Source organism: Dipodomys spectabilis, unplaced genomic scaffold (assembly GCF_019054845.1).
Source record: "Dipodomys spectabilis isolate Male_0828 unplaced genomic scaffold, ASM1905484v1 ptg000076l, whole genome shotgun sequence".
Taxonomy (NCBI): domain Eukaryota; kingdom Metazoa; phylum Chordata; class Mammalia; order Rodentia; family Heteromyidae; genus Dipodomys; species Dipodomys spectabilis.
This window is the reverse complement of record NW_024870753.1, coordinates 3512371-3533052: the sequence shown is the minus strand read 5'-3', so window position 1 is coordinate 3533052 and position 20682 is coordinate 3512371. Positions and strand designations below refer to the sequence as shown.

Here is a 20682-nt window from a genome sequence, read left to right as displayed (position 1 = left end):
TCCAACCATCAATGTGAGAACCACCTTGTTCCTGCTCTTTGCAGGAACAGGGAACTTTCTAGTTATCTTGGTTGGTTTCCCTTTATTCTCTGACTTGAAGAACCCTGAAACCATAGCCAAGGTACAGACAACCGATGAATGGATGAAAGAGAGAGGTGGTGGAATATTATTCAGCCATAAAGAAGAATGGACTTGCAGGCAAATGTCTGGATGTGGAAGCTACCATCTAAATGAAGTAAACCAGGCTCAGAAGGATAAAGGTCATATGGTTTTCTCTCATATATATGAATGTTAGACCTAAACTATAAACATGTAAACATATTATATATGTAAACACATAAAGGATTATATGTGCACCTATACATATTTATGATCAATCTGACTAAAGTATGGTGTATGCATGTGTGAATGATACCGTAGTAAAACCCCTTTGAACTATGAACACGTAATATTAGGAAACCAGGGCTGGTGGCTCACACCCATAATAGTAGCTACTCAGAAGCTGAGATCTGAGAATCGCAGTTCAAAACCAGTTGGAGCAGACAAATCTGTGAGGCTCTTAGCTCCAATTAATGAGCAAAAAGCCAGAACTGGGAGTTGTGGCTCAAGGTGTAAAGCATCAGGCATGAGTGAAAGTTGGGTCAGAGCACAAGCCCCTGAGTCCAAGCCTCAGTGGGGGCACACACTCACACACAAAGGATTATCTGTATTCTGCCTAGGGTATAGGTACTAGTGGGAGGGGACCAGATAAGCATGGAGGGCGAATCTAATCAAAATACCTTATGTTCATGTGCAAGAACTAAATAAGAAAACAATGAGATGGCTTTGGGAAGGAGGCAAAAGGAAGAGAGAAGTGGCTAGAAGGGGTGGCTCTGGCTAAGGGGCACTATATACACATTAACCTGAAACTCCCTTTGTACAACGAACCGATGCTAATTTGTGAAAAATCAAACTTACTAAAAACCACCCCAAACCCTGAAGCCCAAGGCTAAGTGTTCCCAAAAAGAAAACAAAGGAACCACGTCAACCCCAGGACCTCTGCCATCCAATCAGGGCAGGAGAAAACACAAGAGCATAATAGTCCGGCCCAGTCAATGTACAAACCTATACTTGCATCTAGTCCCAGAGGGGGGACTGAGAGAAATGTCAGTCCCTTCTCAGCTTTCTGATGACTGTCCCTCAAGGGAAAATGCCAATCAATTGTTTCTTAAGGCCTTTCAGAATCTTGTCCCACCCCTTTCTTGCTAAGTCCTGGGCACAGCCTGTGGATTTTCCCCATCTGCCCTGCCCATCCTCTGGGCATCTGAGCTTCCCTTTCCAGTCCCTTTTAGAATATCATGCTCACCTTCTATTCAAGGTCTATCTCCTATGAACTTCTCCTGTACCTCCTTCCCAGTGCTGGGTACTCATGTGCATTTGCCATGATTTTATACTTAGGCTGACCTCTCCTGAGCAACTTTAGCTTCTTGAAGTCAGGGATGCAGTGGATTCTTCACTGTTAAATGTAAAGAGCCCAACACATCACTAAGGCTTATTAAACACCCCCCCCCCGCCCCGCACACATACACACACCCCAGAATAAAGCCAGGCCAGTGAAACACCCAAACTTCTCCTGAAGCACAGTTCTAATGCTCACTAATAATCCACTCCTCCGTGAAGCCTTGATGTGGGAAACACTGCCCTGCCTTACATGGATGGGAAGTCACACACTAGCCAACCTCAGAACCAAGGAGTCACCAGCCAGAGCCTGGGGTTTCTACAGGGGTTCCCCAGAGCTAGCAATTGCTGCTTGGGTTAAAGGGACAGGCAAAGAGACCAGAGATCCATAGACACTGCAGGATCCAATCCCCAAGACAGGGATGGATGCCCTGGGGTCCTCCTGGGGCAGAGACGGTGAGGGTGCAGGACATTGTATCACTCCCTTCTAAATCCTAGACTTTCCTTCTACAGGGCCAGCTTTCTAAAGCCTGGGATGAAAGTTGTCTATTCCCAAAGCTCAAGTCTTCTGACCTTAGAAAAATGCCCTGGAGAATGCAGAGCTGGGCCACACCATCTCGTTAGTTAATGAGTTAGGTTATTGTTGGTTAATTTAAACTTATTGTTATCATCAGGTATAGCTTATAAACACTTGATTAGTTAACGCATTCAAATTGAAATAAAAACTTCAATTAAACTGAACATTCACTCCTATCATTTAGGGTTCTTAAAAAAAACTCTGAAAAACAGAAAGTAAGAGAGAGACAGGAGATACAGAAAGAGAGAGAGAAGCAGAAAGAGAGAGAGAGAGAGAGCATTTTGCTTCTCAGAAGGGCCTCCTACAGGGCAAACTTCTAATTAAACAAATTGTCAATTTCAACACAATGAAAACTGATTTAGGAGTGTAAATTTAGTATTCTAGTCACTGAAAATAAGACCTCGCCTGCCTGGTCGGATCTCCTAGAGGCTGATTGCATCTGATAGGGAAATGAGGAGGAGAGAGAGAGAAGACAGGGGGAGAAGGGAGCAAAGATGTGGAGGATAGACAGCCAAAGCCTTTTCCTCCTCTTATAAAAAAACACACATCTCGGAGGAATTCAGGGCGACCTCTTCTCCAGTCTGGGAGAAACTTCTTTTCCTTGCCTCCTCCTTCACCCCACCCCTACTAGATTAGAAAAAAAAAATTAATCGTCTATGATGACAAGCATGGCTCAGCACTCACTGTACATACTGTACCCACAAGTCTGGCTTGCAGCCAGGCCTGGCCCAGCGCCAGGACTACAATAACAAACACAGGCAGTGCTTGCCAAGAGGGGGTAGGGCAGCCAGCACAGAACAAGCTAGAGGAGGGAGAGGAAGCAGCTCCAGGAACAGCCACAAACAGCAGAGATATGCCTGTGCAGGGCCGTGGCAGCATTCAGGGCAACCAGGACCCCAATGCAAATCCCAGACCTACTTCTCTGTATGCCGCTTTTAAAAAAAAATCTAGCCCAGTGCCAGTGGCTCACGCTTATAAGCCTAGCTACTCAGGAGGCTGAAATCTAGGATCATGGTTCAAAGCCAGCCCGGGCAGGAAAGTCCATGAGACTCCAATTAACCAGAAAAAAAGCCGGAAGTGGATACATGGCTCAGGTGGTAGAATGCCAGCCTTGAATGAAAAAGTTAAGGGGCAGTATGCAGATACTGAGTTCAAGTCCCAGTACCAGCACAACAAAATACAATCTATTTCTTCCAAGCTTTCCTCTACTGCTCCAAACCTTTATCCTCTGTAAAATGGATCTGTCCTATACATCTTTCCAGTCCGTTCTCACTGGCAGATCCTTGCAAGAAGCCTTCAAAACAGAGCAAGGAAATCTCACGTATCTCAGTAAAAAGGCCTTCTAAAACAGACTTCTGTAGTCAGGCCTCTGGGGGCTCTAATCAGAATGTGTAAAAAAAAAAATCAGTCTTAGAACCTTCTAGAATACCTGACACTAGCAGCTCAGCCCTCTGAGTCCAACTCCCAAACAAGACCAGGTCTCTCCAGGGGCCTCAGGGGTGGTCCATGTTTACCCGGGTACAACTAGTTCAGGAAATGGTCGAGGCCCAATAACTCTGTGCCATCTGATTTTCTAAGACATTTCTGCATGGGAGAGAAAGACAGAGAGAGACAGACAGACAGAGACAGAGACAGAGAGAGAGACAGAGAGACGGAGAGAGACAGAGACAGAGACAGAGAGACTGAGACAGAGAGATAAATACAGGGCAAGAGGAAGAACTCATCAATAGGGAAGAGAAGTCACAGACTCCATAGGCTATGAGCTATGTACAAGGGTGAATGAATTATCATACTCCCAGGACTCACCACCTGTCCCCAGTTCCACATCTTCATTCACAAGGGCATTGAGAGGCAATTCTCAGTGCGACCTATCACCGTGAAATACGTGGCAGATAAGACAAGCAAGGAAAGGGCAAGCTAGGACTCAAATCCCAAAGCCTTGGAGGGATCTGGTGAAACCATGGGACCTGGAGGTAGTATCTGAGGCAGGCCCAGAGACAGCTTCACCAGGGAGCCACCAGTCCGGTCCACCGAGGGGTGTGCATAGTCATTAGCTTGTCTCAACTGGAGACACAGACCTCACCGAAAGTATGAACTCAGCTCTCGGCCACACCCAAGACTGAAGCCATGAGATTCACACAGGAACACAGTGGTTGCTTCACATCTCCCACTGCCTGGAAGAGGAGTTGCCATGATGGGGCAGAGGACTGCTAGATGCCCACTTCTCCAGGAACACTCAAGGGAGGGTTCCTGCTGCAGATGAGACCAGGCAGGAGCTTGAAGTCTCATGGAGTTGTTTATCAGCCTTCCAAGCTTGCACTTACTCATTCAGCAAATACCCACTGACTCCAATAACATGCCTGGCAATGTGGCAGACACACCGAGGACTGATCCTGTACTCAGGAGCTTACGGTCCATTAGAGGGAAGAAGAAGAAGAAAAGTAACATGCCGGGCATAGTGCTAAGTGAGTCTTATGACTTCTTAAGCAGAGCTAAAGACTCTTACTTTACAGCCAGGCACCAGTGGCTCATACCTGTAATCTTAACTACTCAGAAGGCTGAGATCTGAGGATTGCAGTTGAAATCTAGCCTCTTATCTCCAATTAGCCTAAAAAAACCCCAACAACCAGAAGTAGAGCTATGGCTCAAATGGTAGAATATCAGCCTTGAGAGAATAAGCTACAGGACAAGGGACAGCTGACCCAGGTCTTGCATGCACTCCCTCTCCCTCTCCCCCCGCCCCCTCTTTCTCTCTTTCTATATAGATGAAGATACTAAAACTCATATCATTAGGGGGTTCATGCTTCCATCACACCTCCCCTCTCAAGTAGAGGAGATAAGGCAAAGCCCATAAATAACCATAACACACCAAAGAAAGATGGTGCTCAAAGAGAGTTATACATGAAGAAAATGGACAATCCAGAGGAGGACGCAATTGTTTCTCGCTGGAGGTGGGGGAATGATTGAAGACAGCATGGTAGAAAGAATCTTGGAAGACGGGACAGGGTTTTCCCAAGCAGACAGAAAGAGGTAAAACGAAGCCACCAGGCCCAGAACCCAAGGAGCCTATGAAACCACGTGGGCTCTGCAGCCAGACCACAGCAAACTGAAGCAAAGCCACTGACGAGCATTCCTAGGAGGGTAACACTATGAGCTGGAGAAGAACAGGAGGCAGCAGCTCAGCAGATAGGACACACCTGCAGTCAGGCAATGCTGGCATGCCCCAAGGTGACTACTTCAGAAGCAAGGGAAAGGGAGGAGGTACAAGCCAAAGCCACTGATGTCTATTAACCATCCACTACAGGTTGGGGACTTGCTACAGATGTCTTTGTCACCTAATTCTTTAAAAAAATTATATGAGTTGGCAGCACTTGCATTGTATGTACTGGTGTTACGAAAACTTACAGAAACTCTGGTTTTACATGACAGATCTGGCCACTGTTAGTACACTGTGCAACTGGCACAGATAGGATTTGAATTTGCCCTCCAAGACCTCAGTTGCTTGGAGAAGGATGAGGCAGATGTTGCCACGTGTCTATGATGGTAGCGAGACCAAATAAGATAGCCTGTCCGCTCTTCTAAAATGAACATTCAAGGTTGTAAAGGCAAGATTCTGCGCAGGACAGACAGCAAGAGACCCGGAGTGTTGGCAGGCAGACCCTCGGCCTTGAAACCACAATGTCCAACCTGGCAAGCACACCCAGGCAGGCTGGATGTCGGGGCTTCTCCCCTTCTCCACGCCTCACAGGACAGAGCTGCTTTGCCCAAACATGAACAAAATTACCAGCAGCTACATAGTCGACCCCACTAGAATTGGATAAAATTAACTTGCAAAAGACAGCACGCTATAACTAGCTTTGTGTTCCAACCTTTCTATATCTATTTAATTAAAGGCTCCTGTATAATGTGAACCCAATAGTCAGATTCATTAGACAGCGAGAACCTAATTCAACAACTGTTTTGCTAATGAAACTGCAGTCTACTTTGGAAGGTAGATCACACAGGGCATGGGTGCCAGCGAGGCCCTGGGAACTCTGGGAGACCGTGACGATCCGTTTCATCTGACAAGCACACCATCAGCTCCATGAACCTGGAGGAAATGCTCCAAGGGACCAGGTAGACCAAGACCTTGTCTGGCAGGGCAGTGGTAGGTTCTAAGTTGGGGGTGAAGGTGGACAGGAGGTGGTTGCCTGGGCCTGAATGGGCTGGTAAAGGCATCTTTGCCTACCTGAATGAGCCAGTAAGTGCATTCTCAGTCGCAAGCTATCCAGGAACCGCTTTCCACAGAGCTCGCATCCGTACGTCTTCATCCCACTGTGCAGCTTCCTGTAGGGGAAAGGAAAGGACAGGTTGCTGCTGCTCTGGCTGGACAGAAGGCAGACCCACTCCTGTTGGCGGGCTTTGCAACATCCCTTTGGCAGGTGAACGGGAAATGGAGATGGAAGACTTGACATGGATAAAGCCTCATCTGGAACCCTCAGACACCTTCCACGGGCCCCTAGATAGCTGCATTCATTCTTGAAATGGTTTTTTTAATGGTTATAATAAAGATGAGTATATATAAAGGTGTCATATATCTATACAAAGGTGTTATAATAAAGGTTACAGTTACATCACTCATTCTTAGGCTTGTTTCGGGAAAGAAGAAGTCTAGAGCACTTCCTACTGTTTGGTCCACTGGCATGGAAGGGGGAAAAAAGACACCATTTCAGAGAGTGGAAGGAAACAGCATACAGGATGGTCAGACAGGTAAATCACTTGTCAAACCAGCTCAGGTCATAAATGGAGGTACTCCAGCCTCTGCTTAGCTTGGGACAGCACTGTCCTCACCGCTATGGCTGCCCGTGCCTGGCTCTCCACACCTTACACTCAGAGGGCTGCACCTGTGCTCTACCTCTGTCCAGATACTCCCATGTCCTTCACAGTGACTGGCACCGAGGAGGCCCTGAATAAACATAAGAATGAGATGTTCTCTTTATGGACACAAACCACCTCCCTATCTCTCAGGGTACCTAGATGTTCTTAGAATGGCAGTAATCCCCAGCACTCACATCTTTCCCCTAAAGCCCAGCTTCAAAAGTGTCTTCTATCTCTGCCTCCCCACTTCACCCCACCCCCAATAATCAGAAGGGTTTCAAGAAACTTTGTTCTATAACCTAGGGTGTTTGCAGCAGCCATGTTATCTTATTTTATGGTATCTTATTCTGTCGTTTGTGAGATGGGCCTGGCTGTGTGACTACCCTGAAAACAACTGGTCCCACACCCAGCCTGCAGCAGAGCTTCCTCCCATCCCAACTCCCCCCTGAGGCCTTTCCCACCAGTCCCTTTGCTCAGTCCTGAGCCAGCTATGGGGCCCACAAGACGTAAGGAACTAAACAGGCCAGCAGGCAGAGAGCTGAGTTCTGGGGAGAGGCTCTGAGCTGCAAACGCTGCTGGCCCCAAACGCTGATTTTCCTTTAACCCACAGTTCCATTCTCAGGCCCGTATGGCCACTGCCAGGATGCAGGATCCAGGATCTCATCTCTGGCCGTTCACTGTCGCTTTCCCAAAGGAGTTAGGGCAGCCAGTGGCAGCCAGAGACAGGATCTGTAGGTGGTGAAGCAAGCAAGAGAATGTAGTGTTCTCTGAGAGCCAACAATCTACTAAGATTAGAATGCCGATATCCTAGGGCTGCAGGAAAAAGCCAGAGAGCTGGTGCTGATATCAGAAGAAAAAAGAAAAGAAAACAAACCTGCGATGGGACAAAAGGATTAGGCCCTGATACTGGCAGTGCCCAGATCCTGGCAATGGACCCAAGCCACCCACTGCTGCCAACCTACAAATCTCAGAATGAGAACCAAGCAGCCTGCTAAAGCTATGTGGTAATCCCAGGGGAGCCTCCTCAGTGGCCCTGCCGGTGGGTCATCAAGAGCTGGAGGACATAGGCTGGGAGGGTGGCTCAGTGGTAGAGTGCTTGCCTCATCTTCATGAAGCCCTGGGTGTGATTCCTCAGCACCACATAGCAGAAAAAGCCAGAAGTGGCGCTGTGGCTCAGGTGGTAGAGCACTAGCCTTGAGCTGAAGAGCTGAGGGACAGTGTCCAGGCCCAGAGTTCATTCCCCATGACTGACCAAAAATAAAATATAAAAATTAAAAAAAGAGCAGGAGGACAGCCCACTATCCAATACTCTGTGCAGCTTCTAGTGAGGACCATGAACAGCTCTCCTGACAAAACTCCTTCTCAGCCACACTGTTGTCTTTGTTGCCTTTACTTTTTCCTCCTGTTGCCAAAAACAAATGATTTCTCAATCACACACACAAATTCTCTCTCTCTCTCTCTCTCTCTCTCTCTCTCTCTCTCTCATTGTAAGACACCCCACCCCCTCTTATCTCATTCTTGGCCATGGCTGAGCTATTTCCAAGTTGAGAAATAGTAACAGTACAGAACATTTCAACCAAACCTTCTTAACTCCAAATACATTACACAATGGGACATGGCCTCATCGTATCTGGGACAAAGTTACGTTTTGAACTATGTTCCCAGCATGAACTTGTGCATACATGGGAGCACACACACACAGAGACACATGGCAGGGCTGCATTCCTGCCCCATGCCTGGCCATGATGTAGGTTTGCCACAGAGAGGCAAAGGCTCTATTTGTGAATGCTCTGGCAGGTGAATTCCCTCCTCACACACAATCCTGGTGAGTCTGGTGGGTAGGGATGTATGGGTTCTAGTTTACATTTACCCTTCTTTTTTTTTTCCCTGAGGGTTTTGTTTCTAGGAGTCCCTATCTCTCAGGGTGGGGTGGACACTTTCAGGAGAAGCAGGAGACAGACATCCATTTGGATTATTTTTATCAATTTCTCTCAATAAGGACACTGATATGAGCTATCTTCAGATCTGGGGAACTACCCTCAGGCTAAACCCCCATCTTGGTCTCCCATTTCTCCTCTCTTGAGTGTCCAGATCAAAACCTGTTACCCTTAAGAATGCTCTTGGGCCAGGCACTGGTGGCTCATGCCTGTAATACTAGCTACTCAGGAGGCTAAGATCTGAGGATCACGGTTCAAAGCCAGTCCGGGCAGGAAAGTCTGTGAGACTCTTATCTCCAATAAACCACCCAGAAAACTGGAAGTGGCGCTGTGGCTCAAGTGGTAGAGCACTCGCCTTGAGCTGAAGAGCTGAGGGGCAGCTCCTAGGCCCAGAGTTCAAGCCCTACAACCAACCAAAAAATAATAATAATAAAAATAAAAAGAATGTTCTTGGGAGGGTGTGTGGTGATAGAGTACTTGTGTACTTGTCTCTTATGCAAGAGGCCCTGGGCTCAATCCTCAGTACTACCCAAAACAAAAATATCAAAAATATTCTTGGTGTATACAGTGCTTTTTTTCACCCATAGGTGTGAATGTTTTGTTTTGGGTGCTACTGGGGACTGAACCCAGGTTCTCTTACACAGGAGGCAAGGGACTCTACCAGCGTTTTTTCCCCCTAGATGAGAATGATGTGCTCGGTGACCACTAGAAGTGGCCAATGAGGTTGGCTCGATGCAAGAGGGGAGGACTAGTTGACCTCTTCCTACAGAAGGAGTGGAGAAGAACTCCCAGAGAGTGTCAGAAGCTATGAATTCTCACCCTCACTCGGCCACCATCTTGCTATACATATGACCTTGAACAAGCCATGCTATCATAATCTCCCCCATGTTTTCCCCAAACTTGTGAAAGGACGTAGAAGATTGAGTGGAGATAAATTTCATCATCCAAGACTTTTTTCCATACCCCTTTTCCTCTAGGCTCCAAGAAGAGTTCTCAAAAGGACACCAGTGTCTCCTTGAGCCATACTCCATTCTGCTATTGTTCACTGTGACCAACTCTGACACTGAAGTGGCTAAGCGAGGACAAACCAAGCAAAACCCTACACCCACCCCAGCAATGGATTCATTTCAAAACCTTCTACTCCAGACAACTTGAGTTTTCTCCTTTACTTACTGCTACTTGTCTTTCATCGGGAGCTTGGTCTCAGAACCATGTTGCTGCCTTCAGAGACACTGATGTGTCCTGTCTTGTCTAATCCTTGGGCTAAGGACACTACCTGAAACTAACCCACTAACTCAGTGGCCCACACAGGTTTCCAAAAATGAGTCTGGCACTCACGTGACTCCATACATACTACAAAGTCAATGGTCTCGACCATTGCCTTGGCAGTGAGAGCTGACCAAAACACAGAGCTCAGAAGAGGAAAAGGAACAACTTTACAGGCCTGGCTGGGAGGTCACCAGGGCCCAACGCAGGGTTGCTCTTATTTTTAGTGACTGCTCATTCACATAGCAGGAAGGAATCATGTGGAGAAACAGAGGCTTGTCCTACTTCAAAGAAAAAAGCAAACTGGGAACCAGTGGCTCACACCTATAATCCTAGCTACTCAGGAAGCTGAGATCTGATGATCACAGTTCAAAGCCAGCCCAAGCAGAAAAGGCTATAAGACTTATCTCCAATTAACCACCAGAAAACTGGAAGTGGATCTGTGGCTCAAAGTGGTAGAGTGCTAACCTTGAGTAAAAGAGCTCAGGGACATTGTCTAGATCCTGAGTTCAAGCCTCATGACCAACAAAAAAAAAGAAAAAAGAAAAAAGTAAGTAAATGGTCCTGGCTCCCAGAATGCTCTATGACACAGTTCACAGAAAAGCCCATCTGGAATCTGAATTCCAACTGCTTTCGGGATCACAAGAACTTTGTATAAAGCCATGGAATCCCCCTTTAAACCAAAACCTTCCAAAAACACCACCACCACCACCACCACCACCACACTATGCAAAGATTCTGATCAAAATGGAAGCACTCTCCACCTCTTTCTCCTTACCCTGCTCGTACATTCCCTCAGTCTGGTTCTGTCTTGTCACAAAGTTTAACTGCTCATGGCCATCTGAGGTCCTCAGCCTCCGCTGTGACATGGGGAAGGAGGACACGTGGGGAAAGATTTGCACTTTTCCTGTGTACTGTCTTGGCAGATAATGTGAATAAGCCTCATTTCTGGCCACTATTTTAAACATGACTTGATTCCAGAATGAGTTGAACACCCCATCCAATGATGAGTTGAGGATCCATTTCCCCTGTATGGTTCAGGACCCCACTATTTTTTCTTGGGGTATATATATGCTCACTCTTAGTGATGATCCATCTCAAACACCTAGCCCATCAGGTAATCATACCTTGCATATAACATATTTATTCGCTTGTGTCTAAAAATGATGAAACCCCACAAAGTTAACCCTGAACAGGTTTCAATCTATAGTGTCAAGAAAGCTGAATCATTATGAGAAATTGCAGCTAAGCAAATTGGAACTTTTTAACAAGCAACCTAAGAGAATGATCCATTTTTTCGCAGCAAATCTCAACCACACAGCTCTCACTAGTAAGACCAAGGTGGCAAGACACACTCTCATTGTTTGAACCATTTCTGTGTTGCTGTGATTCTGAAAATCCATCCAGAGTTGGTCTGGATTAGACTGCAAACTCCCCAATGGTAGAAGCCATGGATATAGCTCCTTTTTTTTCAGAAGACCTAGGGGATTAAAGAGGATTGTTTCAACACTGCTGAAGAAAACCCTCAAGGTAAAATGAAGTCTAGTACAGTTGTCTATCCATCCTAATTTTCCAAGTACAACAGTTTCCCAGCCAGCCTTCAATACAGAATCAGAATATCTGGAGGCTCCTGAAGCCCACAGAACTTTATAGCAACATGAAGGCTGAGCTTTAGAGCACCCACACAACTTCAGGGTTAAGTCTTCATCAACCCAGTCCACCTGGGACAACTCTAGCAGCATGAGTGACAGCAAGGTGACCCATACAAAGTTCCATCTTCCCTACTTTCTGTGTCCAGGGACAGCTGGTCCTAGTACCTGCTAATGAAGGGTATACTCTATGTGTAGTTTCTGGAGAGGGTCAGCCATCTTCCATCCCACACAGCCAAGGACCAAGGACTTGAAGGCCAGAAGAAAGACCCATGACACCAATAAGTGCCAAGAAGAAAAGGCTAACAGGACTGGAAGGCAAAGAAGAGTGTGGGAGTGGCTCCAAGTCCGGAAAGATGTACCAATCTCACATGTCTTCTGAAGTTCTTCTGCCTAAATGGCTAAGTCAGAGCAGACCCACAGGCAGGAAAGGTTTAGAAGAAGAAACCTCAGTTCCTATAGCCCAAGTCGCTTAAGAGAAGGACCTATTTGACTCATTCTCCTACTGGGAAGCTGAACTTGCCTGACCTGTGAGTTTTGCAGGGGAGACTAGCACTGGGAACTGGGACTTGTAATTGGGAAGAATGAGTGGGAGGGGACTCTACAGCTGGACCAGGGCTAATGTTTTTCTTGTTCTCAGTTGAAATGATTCATCTCCTGATCCAACACTCATACCAAGCCAGGCAGCACTTACAATGCACCCTTATCCTTGATCCCACATTGTTCCACCCGCCAAAGCCTCTCCAATGCTTACCCTTTTCCTTCTGACACCATGACATCCATTTGGTGACTCAGCCCTCCTCAGGGACACTCACAGGAGATGCAAGGCAGGAGATGCAAGACTAGGTGAGCAGGGTCTAAATGACTCTGTTCTCTCGAAAAGCCTGCTTCCCTGTCCGAGATTCTCCACATATGGAAACCCAGCCACTATGCAAACCTCTTGGGTCTCTCAAGAGTGGGACTTACTGATGTGCCAATAGCCTCTGACATGAGGCCATATTCCCTTCTCATTAGGGATGGCATGAGAGACAGCCCTATGGAGCTCTGCCAGTTCCCCCACCCTCCCCAAGCGCAGGGGATAAAGCTGTACCTGGCTGCACCCACCTTTCTAAGAACTCAAAGAGGGAAAGCTTTCTAAGAACTCAAAGAGGGAAGAGCTGCTGTATATCAGTCTTGGGGTTTGTCTTCAGTTTAAAAGTCATAACATCAATGTCCACTGACCTTTAGTTCAAACAAAAGAAACGTCAACTAGCCAATGGTATCTTGCGCTCTTATTTTTGAGAGAGAGAGGGGAGGGAGGGAGAGTGAGAGGAATGAAAGTGATGAGACTATCAGGAATTTATCCCCCAAAACATCTTCCAGAGAGATGGCAGGTGGTTTCCACACTCATCCCAACCTCCACTACTGCATGCATTTTTAAATGGCATGGGGTCTTGTTACATAGTCCAGACTGGCCTCAGACTCATGATTTTCCTTCCCCTGCCTCCTGAGTACTAGGATTACAGGTGTGTACCACTACACCCAGATTTCTATATATCTCTTTGTGAGAAAGAAATATTCCAAAGAGCTGGTTCTACTCCTCAGCTGATACCAAAGCAGACTATTCACAGGGCCTCTGAGACTCACTCAGAGTGTTCGCTACCTTCTGAGGGTGACATTAGACCATCCTAAAGACTTTCTCTTAATGTCATCAACAGTGTCATATTCCAGGCTGGGCAGGCCATTAGTCACACCCAGTGTCATTCTCCTCGTGTACGTGATTCAAGACCAGGCCATTTGTAAATTCCTTAGCTCTACAAGCTCCTTAGGACTGGAACCCTACTGCCTTCAATGTCAGTGCAGAATCGGGTAGCCAGAGCAGATGGAGGAGGAGTTATTCATAGCCAGGGAGTCACCTCAGACCATTGAAATGCAACCTGGCTGCTGTCTAGAGTTGGAGAAGGGTTCTAATCTCAGCAGGGGAATAGGTCACTTTCATTTTCTTAAGATGTGAGAGAAATTATCCCCCCCTTTTTTTTTAACTGTTGAGATTAGACAGTCATTTGACAAGCTGTGAATGCTTAGCTGGTATTACCACAAATTATCCTTCTAGCAATAGAGTTCGTTGCTCCCTGACTAGTCAATATTAATAAACATTACCGAATGCTTTTACAACACAATTTATTTTTTAATACAGCTCTTTATGTATGCCATAAAGTAAATATACCAATAAAAGCCGAGGATTTCAAAGAGCAGATTTAAAAAAGGAAAAAAGAACAAGGGCTAGTTAACACCTTCTATGCTGCAGGTTTGGGGGCTGTAAACCCAGTTATGGAACTGGTAAACATTTGGTTGTTTTATAAATCCACAGTTATGGAACTGGTGGAATTTGGTCGTTTTGGCGTCTTTTACAGGGAAAGGAAAAAATACCGAAGAATCATCAAATTAAAAACAACAACAACAACAACAACAAAAAACCATGATAGCTGGGAGCTAATGGCTCATGCCTGTAATCTTAGCTATTTAGAAAGCTGAAACCTGGAGGGTTGAAGTTTGAAACCAGACTGGGCAAAGAAATCCATGAGACTCCATCTCAAAGGAACCAGCAAAGAGACAGATTGGAGGTGTGGTTCGAGTGGTAGGGCACCAGCCAACTATGAGCAAATGAGCCAAGCAAAAGCATGTGGTCCTGAGTTTAAGCCCTAGCTTACTTCTCCCTCTCCCAATCCCTCTCCCAGCACATTATACCTATCTCAGCACAAGAATGTTTGTGCCTGTTGTCCCCTTGAGAAGCCTTCTCCAGGGTTCTCAGAAAGAAAATCACACATTCTGCTTTGGCCTGGGATTAAGGCCAAAGATCTGGAACAGACAGAAGGGTGCAAGGAACAACCCTGAGCTCTGAAAATAGGAGGATGGACAATGGTGCTTCTTGTAGCCATAAACACTGCATGTAAAGTACCTTCTAATGCGGTCATTTCCCAGTGATAAAATACAATGCCAGGAATGACAAAGGGTCCAGGCCATGCTCCACGCACAACTGCTCAATGATGGAGCTTCATGGCTGAGCGACAGGAGGTCGGTTGGCTGTTACATAACCAGCCCATTGTTTTAAAATGCTCAGTTCTCCCAAGTCTTTTATTTGAAATATCTCCATCAACAAATTTCACCAAGAACAAAAGTTTTTCATTTGGGCCCTGGACTATGGGATGATCTTATCACACACAATCTCATACAGTCTCTTTCAACAAGGTCTTAGCATGCTTATCTACGAAGTTCCTGGTAGCCAAATATGATTGAAATGTTCTATTTATGCTCACTGGATTAAGGAGATGTTACAAACTACACAAAAACCTGGCAGATGTAAGCAAGGTATTACAGCCTGGGTAGTTAAGATCTGAAGGCAAGGGATCAATACACACTTTTGCAGTTTTCTTTGCTTTCTCTTAAAGAAAACAGAAAAGTTGTGCTTTTAGAAAAAGGGAAGAGGAAAAAGAGTAACATGACTGAAGATTTATAGCTTCTCTGAGCTTTTTTTTTTTTTTCCTTTCCCCAAACCCAAAACGGCAGCATGATGCATGATTTGATGATGTCAGCCTTAGGGAAATAAAAATAAATCCAAAATATTCTCTCTAGATCCTCACAGGCCCTATAAGGGAATCAAACTGTGGCCAGCGATATGCAGAATTTTGTTTTTTTTTTTCTCTCTCCCATACAAGGCTTTTAACTGGCACAGACAGCCAATTTCTGAGAAAACAGCTTTCAATAAAGCTAGATTTTTGGTTATCTCCCTGTTTTGCCTGAGTATATAGAGGAAAAGACTTTGTCTCCTAGTTATCAAGATTCATATATACATATATAGACATATATATTTGCACTTTAGCCAGGAAGCTAAGGCATTACCTTCCAATCCTATAGACCAGCCACTGAAATTCAGAGATGGTTGAAAAAGACCATTTAAAGGCCTTAAGAATGTTCCTCTGGAATTAAAGCGTTCTGTATAAATGTATATTGCCTCATTCTTTCTGCTTTAGTAGGCTGAAAATTAAATTACTCTTATATGAGGATTATGAGCGTGTGAGCGGATGCTCCCAACATCCATTATGACTTGGAGAGAAGAGCTGGGCAGATTACCTGTATGGATTGCCAAATTACATTGGGGAAATTATTGTCATTTTAATGAAGAAAATCTAAAAAGATATTTGCTTCTTTGTTGTTGTTGTTATTCCTTCTTCTAGAATAATTATTTTTTAAACTAGCCAACTAGAGTTGTACCACAGCAGAGGTAACACATGCATGAATCGACTCTCACTTGGGAAGTACTTCAAAAGCATGACCTCAAGCTCCTGTATCTGGGGTTGAACTCTCAGTCATACAAAGGGACTAAGTACCTTCTCTTGGAACCAAGCAAAGTCTCTAGAATTCTCCTTTACCACCCTGAGGGTAGCGGAGTCAGGCTCTTTTTGCAAGGTCCAGGGAAATCAGCAGGTAGAAGAGAATCAAGACTGACAACCTCCCTGGGTCTTTCCCAACAAAGTGAGGTACAAGTCGGAACAGGCAACAGAGACACCAAGAAACTTCCCTTCTTTTGATGCAGGTACTGGGGCTTGAACTCAGGGCCTCACACGCTCATTTAGCTTTTTCACTCAAGGCTGCTGTTCTACCACTTGAGCCACATCTACATCTCTGGCCTTTTGCTGGTTATTTAGAGATAAAGCATCTCTCTCAAATTTGTGTGCCCCAGCTGGCTTTGAACGATGAGCTTCTAAATAACTAGGATGATAGGCATGAGCCACCAGCATCTAGACAGAGAAGCTTCTAAGGAAAAAAAAGGGTGAACTAAATAATGGTAGCCACAGTCCACAGGCAGGCTTCAGAATCTGAAGCTCCATCCGAAAAGGCATGCTGCTTCCTTCCCTACCTCTATCTACTGGGTGCCAGCCATCAGGCAAGTCAGAATGCACTTAACCCCATATCCTTCTGGGTAGGTTCTTGTAGCCACATTATTCTCCACTATTTCACTTCATTAGTGTACTTCATAACACCTAGCATGATTTTCAGTTAGATCTTGTTTTTATTTTTTTATTAATATTCTTTTTCACCTTATAGAGTGTAAGCTATATGAAGGCAGGAAACATCCCCTATATCCTAAGAGTTTTGCAGGGTTCCTAGGACAGACTAGACAATCAATACTCTTTTCTAAATGGCTTTATTGACATATTATACTAATACTTTAAGATTTGCCTTTGTAAAGCATACTACAGAAGTGGTATGTATGGTGGTAGGTATGATGATCTATACCTACAATCCCAGCATGTGGAAGGCTGAGGCAGGAGAATCCCAAGTTCAAAGCCGACCTGAACAACACACAAGACCTTGTCACAAAGCAAAGCAAAACAAGGTATGACACAGAATAGTGTCTAGTACATTCACCCAACTATTCCATTTTCATCACTCCCTAATTCCAGAAGAGTTCCATCACCCTAAAAAAAGAACCAGTACTAGCCCTCTACCAACCACTAATTTATCTTCCTCTCTGGGTTTACTTTTTTTTGAACATGCCATATGAATGGAAATCATACAAGGGGCAGCCTTTGAAGCCTGGCTGCTTCCTTAGAGCACAATGAGTCCAAGCTCCACCCATCTTGCATCCTATATCAGGACTCTATCCCTTCTTCTCATGGAATAACACACCACTGGATGGAAATCCCACACTCTGCTAATAAATAACACCGCTCTAAGCACTGGTATGCAAGTTTCATCTGTGGATCTGTGATTTCATTGTGCTTGGTTGGGTACATACATAGGAGTGGTGTTGAGTCCTATAGTAGTAAGCTCTACGTTTAACCTATTAAGGAACTGACCAGCTTTTGTCCAAAGCAGGTGCACCGTTTTACATTCTCATCAGCCATGTCTGAGGGTTCCAATTTCTCAAGACATTGTTAAACTAAATGAATAAAGATTCTCTCTGCTGAGCCTCCGTTGCTAACTGGCTTCTTCATCTGCAGACAGGGCATGCTACATTCAGGCTCAACAGAAATGTTCAAACAGTGCTACTGTTCTTTAGATCAGGTTCATGTCAGAAAGACAATTGAATAAAAAACAACACCTGAAAATACAAAGTGAACCTTCCTTCCTTCCTTCCCCTTCCTTAATTCTTACCTTCTTCCTTCCTTCCCCTCTTCCTCCCTTCTTACGGTCTTCCCTCCTTTCTTTTTTCTCCCCTTCTTTTCCCCTCTTTCTTTTATACTGCTGGGGTTTGAACTCAGGCTTTAGTCTGAATAGGCAAGTGTTCTACCACTTGAAACACGCCTCTAGCCCTTTTTGCTTTAGGTTATTTTTTCAAATAGGGTTTTGCATTTTTGCCATAACTGATTTTAGACCATGATGCTCCTTCCATTTACCATTTGTTGAAAGGGGGTCTTTTTTTTCCTGGGCTGGGCTCAAACCACAATCCTCCTGAGTAGCTAGGATTCCAGACATGTTCCTCCTCACCTGGCTATCAAAGTTGGTGGTATGTTCCTATACATAATTTCAATTTTAACTCTCCTTATCCCATGTCTGAACTCAATAATTTAACAATGTATACTCCTTAAACAGATTTAGCTGAAGACTGTGAAAAGTATTCCAACTTAAGTACAATCAACCAAATTAAATACAACCAGGAGTAAAGAGAGCATGATTTGACAGACCTTCTTGTTTCTACCAGGAATTTTAGACACAGCAACTTAATAATACTCACAGCACAGAAGCTGGGCACCAGTGGCTCAAGCCTGTAATCCTAACTAGGATTCAGGAAGCTAAGATCTAAGGATCATGGTTTGAAGCCAGCCCAAATATGAGACTGTTATCTACAGTTAACTAGCAAAAAAGCTGGAAGTAGAGATATGGCTCAAGTGGTAGAGCACTAGCCTTGAGCAAAAAAGCCAACTGAGAGCTTTGAGGTTCTGAGTTCAAGCCCCAGTATTGGCATGCACAGATAAATAAATAAATAAATAAATAAAAATTGCATAGAGCTGGGAATAAAGCTCAGTGGTAGCAATCTTGCCTAGCATACACAAGCTCTGTACTACATCTGATCTCCAGTAACACACACACACACACACACACACACGTACTCCACAAAAATGCACTAACAAAGATAGCTCTGGAAAACTGTAGGTGAGGAACCTATCCAGGAAAACTAAGAGATGGATGAGCTAAGACAAAGTGCAAGGCCTGGTCTCTCTGCCTGAGCTTGCTTGAGTGGGCAGAGGGTCCTGGAATGGGGAAAACCTCTGCTCAGGGCTCCCCAAACTTCTTTATCCCCCTTTTTTGCCTCTGTAAAAAGAAGATAGCCATATCCCCTTGCTGCACAGACTCCTTGCAAAGAGCAAACAAACAAAGGCTGGGACCCAGCAAGGCCCTTTGTAAACTGCAGGTAATTAAAACAGCCTGTAAATGCCCTAGCAGAAAGCACTTCAAAGAGACAGTCATTCCAGCCATGGCCAGTCAAGGCTGTGTGGTGTAAAAATTATGAGTTTTCCCAACAGGGGAGCTTTTTGTGAAAAGGACAGGGGTTGGTGGCAGAGGGTGGGTGAACCACACAGAGGAGACGTACAATTGGTGTCTATACCCAGTGTGTGCAGAAGTGTGTGTGTGTGTGTGTGTGTGTGTGTGTTACACACAGGCCAGCGAATGGGCACTGTGTGCCTGTGTGTGTGACAGAGCACACATTTATCAACGCTCAGACGGTCCAAGCGTGTGAGCACAGAGATAAAAGGGAAAATAAAATAAAAGTAACAAATACGCATCCTCTTCCCTGCTGGGCTGGCGTTTTCACTGGGACAAGTACCAGGCTGCCTGCCGGCTCCTAACTTGAAAGCTGCCCAGCACACAAGCAATGCATAATACCCAGGCTCCAGGCCCAGCTAGCAGCCAAGGCCAACAGCGGCTCTATGGATATGCCTACCGCACGTGCGGACTCAAGAGCGCAGGGCATGGCAGCCAGCTCTGTTATCTTGAAAGAGAGAGGACGAGGAAAGAGAGAGAGATTGTTAACCTTGACTGATTGTCTTCACTAAGTCCCTCACACTGCACCCCCCGGTGCCCTGTGTGTGGATGACACAGTGACAAGAACTGGTGTCTGGCCTTTTGTAATACACAACACAGAAAACCCAAATGTTATGCCAGATACACCTAATCGCTATGGTCTGAAAAACAGGCCTATCGCAAGAGTATTGTTCGGATATCTTTTTAGATTCTCCCTGTGGGAAGATGGTAGGTACCCTGACAGGGGCATTTCACCATGCAGGAAAGCTAGTGCCACCCATTAGCAGCCTTCCCGAAGACTCCCCGCCATCTCCCTGCCTTTGCATGAACTATCTATGGCTTCCTCTACACATGATGCAACGCTCTGCTTCTCTCTCTGCTTCTCTCTCTCTCTCTCTCTCTCGCTCTCTCTCTCTCTCTCCAACTAGACAGACAGCACATTGCCACATCCATCCCTGTTTTCCTCAAGTCTAGCAAAGGACATGGCACCAATAGGTACTGAAGATGGATGGATGAGGGCTGGGTGTGCGGTGGTCAGACACCGGGATACAAATCAATCAGGATGTACACAGACGGAGTTCAGAACAAACAACTCTTCACTGGCATCAGTCAGTCAAGCATTCATTCAGACCACAGGAGTAGGGTGGGACAAACCCCATGCTCACCAAGGTGGCAAAGAAACCAACCCTGGCTGGTGGCTTTCTTTCCTCATAAACAAAATCCCCTCTGCCTTCCTCCCAATCTCACCCACTAACTCCTCCTTGACACGGCTGGCTTTAAGCCCACACATAAAACTGTCCTTTACTATTTTTATTTAATGAGCTTTCATTTTTCTTCCCCTACTCCCACTTATTTTTTTTGTAAATGAGAAAGAAAGGCCCGCCTCCTCATGGGAATGGGGGAGAGGAAGCAAAGTGGAATCTCTTTTAATAGGCCATAACTTCATGAAAGC

General features: G+C 45.4%; 1 protein-coding gene across 2 annotated transcripts in view; it reads right to left on the bottom strand.

Moving 5' to 3' along the window:
• Zbtb16 (zinc finger and BTB domain containing 16) overlaps positions 1 to 20682 on the bottom strand; it is a 168824-nt gene that overhangs the window by 72119 nt on the left and 76023 nt on the right. For both annotated transcript variants that reach the window (XM_042682769.1, XM_042682768.1), the window contains exon 3: positions 6243 to 6340. In XM_042682769.1, the coding sequence (XP_042538703.1) occupies positions 6243 to 6340 (98 nt within the window). The remainder of the gene's footprint in view (positions 1 to 6242; positions 6341 to 20682) is intronic.